The sequence below is a fragment of the Dendrobates tinctorius genome, unplaced genomic scaffold, assembly GCF_039654945.1.
Source record: "Dendrobates tinctorius isolate UK_male_01 unplaced genomic scaffold, ASM3965494v1 ptg000028l, whole genome shotgun sequence".
Classification (NCBI taxonomy): domain Eukaryota; kingdom Metazoa; phylum Chordata; class Amphibia; order Anura; family Dendrobatidae; genus Dendrobates; species Dendrobates tinctorius.
The window spans coordinates 43,593,980-43,601,047 of NW_027361696.1; the positions used below are offsets into that span (position 1 = coordinate 43,593,980).

General features: G+C 38.3%; 1 protein-coding gene across 1 annotated transcript; it reads right to left on the bottom strand.

Moving 5' to 3' along the window:
- Positions 1-387: 387 nt before the first annotated feature.
- On the bottom strand, positions 388-1,395 carry LOC141084990 (N-formyl peptide receptor 3-like). Its single transcript, XM_073569916.1, has one exon. It carries the CDS (start codon positions 1,393-1,395, stop codon positions 388-390), a length of 1,008 nt encoding a protein of 335 aa, XP_073426017.1.
- Between the last annotated feature and the right edge of the window lie 5,673 nt (positions 1,396-7,068).

Genomic DNA, 7,068 nt, shown 5'->3' on the forward strand with positions numbered 1-7,068 from the left:
TCTACTTTATTTTATTTTGTAAACTGTGAATTGAATCTTAAAGTGTTTGAGAAACTGCAAATTTCAGAAAAATTGACTCAAACTTGAAACTCCATTTATCTCTAATCACCATATTTGTAAAGACTTTCTTGCGGCCAGGGCAGTTTTATTCCTCAATGAATGCCGTACAAAACCCAAAAAAATACGGAAGAATAGAAATTTGTTCGCGTTTTTTACCACTTATAAAAATAAGTCCCTTATTAGTTTTGTGTGTAAAGGAAGATAAAATGTTATTGCTCCAAGAATGAGGTGAGAAAGCGAGAAAGAAAAGAAAGTAGAAAAAATAAAAAATGGCCAAGTCTGCAAGGGTTAAGAGTTTTCAGATACAGTAGATAACAGGAATATAATTTACACATCAGTTGTGCAAGTATTTAATATATTATTTTGCTGCCTGTCTGGAACTTTAGGATGTTCACCTAAGGCTCTTTCTAGCCTGGAGGGGATAGATCTGAAGAAACCTTGGTGGAAATTTTGTACCATGAAAGCATAAATGAATGGATTGATGCAACTGTTAAGGTAAGCCAGACTGGTAATAATAGTGTGTACAATAGGGTATAGAAGGATAGAGTCATAATAATCAGATATTAGTGGCCAGATGTAATATGGAAACCAGCAGATGAAGAAACACAATATAACAGCGGTGATGATCCTGGAGGATCTCTGAGATCTCTGGGATCTCTTACTTTTTCTAATTTTGTAGAAAATGGTGACATAAGTGGTGAAGATTATCACAAAAGGGATCGAAAACATTATAACTAATCTGATCAGCTGAATGTTCCGATATAGCTCAGGGTTGTAAGGATGTATATAATAATAATAATAATAATGTACGCACCATTCACCTACATCACCTACACGGTATGTATATAAGTTATACACTAAACCTGTTAAAATTAAGCTCAAGACCCAAATGATTGCTGCAGTGATTCTCACCAGTTTGAAAGTTCTGTGAACTTTTGCCCAAAATGGCCTCATGACAGAGACCCAGCGGTCAATACTCATGGCTGTCAGGAGTAGAACACTGGCGCTCATGTTTATATTAAACAGAAACATGTTAAATGCACAATATGCAAAATCAAAGTTATATGACAAAAATGTAGCCCACTCAGCAATTCGCAGAGGAAGAGATGCACAGCAAAGGAAGTCCGCGATGGCCAGGTGGAGGAACCACACGGCATTGATTGTGTTTTTCATCCTGAATCCGGCAATCCAGATGACTAATCCATTACCGATAATCCCCAGAGCAAAAACAATGCTGTATAAAGTAATTGCCACAGTCTGTATAATGTACAGATTATAATGAAACTCCTTTAAGTATTCATCAGATGACCTGAGAAGACAGGGTAAGGTCGACATAAGGGAAATTAAGAATTTGTAGCTCCTTACATGTCTACCTAGTTTACAGGGGATAATATCCACGTATGGTCACACTGTGAAGCTGGAAGTTATATACCATCATATTCCTCCCATTCTAGAACAGAACTCATTGATCATTTTGGCTTTATTTGAACAGAAAGACCCAAGGTACCTTTTGAAAATCCAATGAAAAATTGTGGGAAGGGTTGTGAAGCTAATATACAATACATGAGTCCAGAGTGATATTTAACCCCCTTACCCCCAAGGGTGGTTTGCACGTTAATGACCAGGCCAATTTTTACAATTCTGACCACCGTCCCTTTATGAGGTAATAACTCTGTAACTCTTCCTTGAATCCCGGTGATTCTGAGATTTTTTTTGTGTGACATATTGTACTTAATTATAGTGTTAAAATTTCTTTGATATGACTTGCGTTTATTTGTGAAAAAAAAACAGAAATTTGCCATAAATTTAGAAAATATTGCAATTTACAAATTTGAATTTTCATGTCCTTAAATCACAGAGATACTGTATGTCACACAAAATACATAATACATAACATTTCCCACATGTCTACTTTACATAAGCACAATTTTGGAACCAAAATTATTTTGTTGGGAAGTTATAAGGGTTAAAATAAAACAGCAATTTCTCATTTTTAGAACATCATTTTTTATTTGGGATCACATCACATATTACGTCACTTTGAGGGATCTATATGATAGAAAATACCCAAAAGTGACAGCATTATAAAAACTGCACCCCTCAAGGTGCTTAAAACCACATTCAAAATGTTTATTAACCCTTCAGGTGCTTCACAGGGATTTTTGGAATGTTTAAAAGAAAATGAACATTTAATATTTTTTCACAAAAAAATTACTTCTGATCAGATTTTTTTATTTTACCAAGTGTAAAAGGAGAAATTGGACCCCAAAAGTTGTTGTGCAATTTGTCCTGAGTATGCTGATATCCCATATATGCAGGTCAACCACTGTTTGGGCGCATGGCAGAGCTTGGAAGGGAAGGAGCACCGTTTGACTTTTCAATGCAAAATTAGCTTGAATTAAGATAGAACGCCATGTGCTGTTTGGAGAGCCCCTGATGTGCCTAAACAGTGGAAACCCCCAACAAGTGACACCATTTTGGAAACTAGACCCCCTACGGAACATATCTAGATGTGTGGTGAGCACTTTAAGCCCCCAAGTGCTTCACAGAAGTTTATAACGTAGAGATGTAAAAATAAAAAATCATATTTTTTTCACAAAAATGATATTTTTGACCACAATTTTTTATTTTTCCAAGGGTAAAAAAAGAAATTGGACCCCAAAAGTTATTTTGCAATTTGTCCTGAGTACGCTGATACCCCATATGTGGGGGTAAACCACTGTTTTTTAAAAAAATATTTGGCATTTGCTTCCATATGTTTGTAGATATATGTATGTATGTTATGTAGATGACACTGCAATTATACACAGCAGTCCATCTATATTACAGCAACTGCTGTGTATAATTAAAGTATCGCCTATATAATATACACAGAATGCTGTATATAAAATGTATAGGAAACACAGTACAGTTTCACCTATATAATGTATATAGAGCAGTATCACCTACATAATGTTTAGAGAGCAGTCTGTATACATAATATAGGTGATACTGCAACTGTTATATTTACAATATACAGGTGATACTGCTGCTGATTTATGTAATTGCATGATCACCTACATATTGTATATACACTGTTGCATATACATTATAGAGGTGATACTGCTAGTGCTGTTCATACACTGCTACTACAGCATCACCTACATAACATATATACAGCACTAGCAGTATTACATATAGTATGCACTTGGACAAATTGATCTTGGCTGGCACTTACCCAGATCCTTGTGCTGAGGGGGAAAGCGATAAGGAGCTGCAGCACGTGCAGTGTCGAACATGCAGGGGAAAGGAGGCTGGAGTGGATCCTGAATTTTGCCGGTGACAGTGATCAGGAAAAAAAAAAGTCCATGTGTGCGCTGTCCCCGCTGATTGCCGTGGCGGGCGCTGTTCATGCGCCGCGACAAGTGCTGCCACAGTTGCCGTGTGTGTCATCAACAGGGGCCGCCTTGGCTGCTGCGCACGCTTTAGGGAGGGCCGGCGCGCAGCCTTGTCAGCTCCTGCACAAGGGACAATGCACGCTGACCTGCTTCTTCAAAAGATTTCAAGGGCCCGTGGCGAATTTGCAATTCAGAGCTGCCGGCCAACCGAGCAAATGCCCTCCTGGGCAGATTATCAATCCGGGCCTGGACGACTATCCTCGAACGCTATGTGGTATGAATCGGGGATCACCAGCACCACACCTAAAAAGCGCTCTGCCTTTCCAGCTAAAACACATCAGAGCGATTCAAGTATATCACTCTCCAGTTAGTATATCTCACAGATGGCAGCGCACACTGAAAGCACTCACCTCTCTTACTTCACATGCCCCATTTCAACATCCAACAGGTTCGCAAGCAAAACGCAGCAGCTAAATTGTAGGTGCTGCGCGTAGCATGCAGAGGCTAAATTTTAGGTGCTGCGGGTAGCGTGCAGAGGCTAAATTCTAGTTGCTGCGGGTAGGAGAGCGCATATGCCGTCTCCTGTGCAAAGCAGCTGCCTGCCGCCTGAGGCAACAGGCTCAACTTGCCTCATTATAGGTGCACCCCTGGATGTACTCAATGGGAGACAAGTCCGGAGACATTGCAGTCATGGGAGCACGTTTAGGCCACGCATGCTGCTCACAGTAACACAAGTAACATGCCGCCTTGCGTTATGGTGGATAACGGCTTCTGGAACACTTTGGAGAAATGGCCATAACACTGATTCCATTAATAAATCAATTTAATGTTCACCTGATAATGTATTTTGAATAACAACCTTACATTATCCCACAGTGAACCATAATCCTGAGAGTAGGAACAGTGAGTAGAGATAAATTCCCATCAGTAGTGTCTTGTCTGTAGGAGAATGTTCCCTGCTCAGTTTAACTTTTAATAATTTAACAATTGTAGAGACAGAGTCTGAACTAAAGAAGATCTGTCACCATATCTTACAATGCTAGAGATGATCAAAAATGGTGAAGTGGATTTGGGTCTCCTGGAATTATGCTAATGTCTGCCTTTACCAAAATACAGATTTTTTTGTAATTCACTTTTGTGTAGATTCAGCAAATTGGTAGCACCTGGATGTAAATTTTCTTAACCATAAAGATCAAAATGAAGGATTAGAAAATAAAGGAATACTCCTTATAATCTCATTACTGCTCATCCTTCTGGCCGCTCCGTTCCTTCCATTAATCATCCGGACCTTGCTGCATCTTCTGATCACTTACAATCAAGCTGAAATCTGGTGAACGGTTCTGCACATGAGCACATAAGGTCACGGCACACGTCTTCATAATTCTGGAATGTCAACACGTGCAACGGTAATCAGGAGATATGGGGAAGAACGATCAGGTTATGGTGAGGAGTGCAGCAGCCAGAGATGTGAGTGGTAATGTGCGTATAAGGGTTTGTTTTACATTCATTGGGCTCTGAGGTCAGGAGAGACCCCAAAACATAATAAGGGATGTTAACATTTATGGAGCATAACTTCTCTTCGAATCAAATTCCCAGGAAAAATATGCGCGTTTAGGAAAATCCAAATCTTGCCTGAGTCGTTCATTTCTAGACAATATTTTTTTAGACTTTTTGGAGATGGCATACTATATAATCCTATCTTAGCTCTTACATTAAAATAATCATTTTATAAGTCATGTGACACCGAGAATATTTCAGATGACCCAAATTCTTCACACAATAAGTAGCAAAATACAAACACAGTAAAATCATAGTAAGAGGTGCTGTTGTTAGCGTTAATTTTTTAAACTTGTTAATAAACTCTGTGATTATTATAAAATGTATTTTCTCAGAGGAATTGTCTAATAATATTACTGCTCCAGAATTCTAGGCCAAAAGTTATCTCCTCTTTTATTGTTTCACATATGTGTATACTGCGACAATATAAAAAAGTTATGAAAGTCAAGAATGATTCTAAATTGACAAATTTGAAAAATTTCCAGAAAAGCTGGTTTATTTTCCAAAGTGATTTTTAAAAATAGTGAAAATATTGGCGTAAATTTCTGAGGTCTTGATCTCCTTTATTTAACCCTTTTACCCCAAGGGTGGTTTCCATGTTAATGACCTGGCCAATTTTTGCAATTCTGACTACTGTCCCTTTATGAGGTAATAACGCTGGAACGCTTTAACGCATCTTGGCAATTCTGACAATGCTATTTCGTGACATATTGCACTTCACGATAGTGGTAAAATTTCTTCTATATAACTCGCGTTTATTTGTGTAAAAAACAGAAATTTGGCAAAAATGTTGAAAATTTTGCAATTTTCAAACTTTGAATTTTTATGCCCTTAAAAGAGAAATATGTCACACAAAATTGTTAATAAATAACATTTCCCACATGTCTACTTTACATCTGCACAAATTTTGGAAACAATTTTTTTGTTAGGAATGTATAAGAGTAAACAGTTGACAAGCGATTTCTCATTTTTATAACAGAATTTACAAACCCATTTTTTTTAGGAACCACCTCACATCTGAAGTCACTTTGAGAAATCTATATGGTAGAAAATACCCAAAAGTGACACCATTCTAAAAGCTGCACCCGTCAAGCTGATCAAAACCACATTCAAGAAGTTTATTAACCCTTCAGGTGTGTCACAGGAGCAGAAGCAACGTAAAAGTAAAAAATTAACATTTAACTTTTTATTCACAAAAATGATCTTTTAGCAACTTTTTTTATTTTACCAAGGGTAAAAGGAGAAAATTGACCCCAAAAGTTATTGTGTAATTTGTCCTCAGTATGATGATACCCCAAATGTGGGGGGACCACTGTTTGGGTGCACGGCAGGGCTTAGAAGGGAAGGAGCGCCGTTTGACTTTTTCAAACTAAAATTGGCTGGAATTGAGATTGGACGCAATGTCGCATTTAGGGAGCCCCTGATGTGATAAACAGTGGAATCCCACCACAAGTGACCCCATTTTGGAAACTATACCCCCTAAGGAACTTATCTAGATGTGTGGTGAGCACTTTAAACCCCCAAGTTCTTCACAGAAGTTTATAATGTAGAGCCATAAAAATAAAAAAATCATATTTTTTCACAAAAATGATTTTTCGCCCCCAATTTTTTATTTTTACAAGGTTAGCAGGAGAAATTGGACCCCAAATGTTGTTGTCTAATTTGTCCTGAGTATGCTGATACCCCATATGTGGGGAAACCACTGTTTGGGCACACAGTAGGGCTCAGAAGGAAGGAGCGCCGTTTGACTTTTGCAAACTAAAATTGGTTGGAATTGAGATTGGACGACATGTCGCGTATGGCGAGCTCCTGATGTGCCTAAATAGTGGAAACCCCCCACAAGTGACCCCGTTTTGGAAACTAGACCCCCTGAGGAACTTATCTAGAAGTGTTGTGAGCACTTTGAACCCCCAAGTGTTTCGCTAAAGTTTATAATGCCCGGGCGTAATAATATTTTTTTTTTCCACAGAAATGATTTCTTAGTCCCCAATTTTTAATTTTCCCCAGAGTAACAGGAGAAATTGGACCCCAAAAGTTATTGTCCAATTTCTCCTGAGTACGGGGTGCGCTGGTT

Excerpts from the sequence above, each read along its gene's own strand:
- LOC141084990 (XM_073569916.1), bottom strand. The coding sequence starts at position 1,395 with ATGTCGACCTTACCCTGTCTTCTCAGGTCATCTGATGAATACTTAAAG.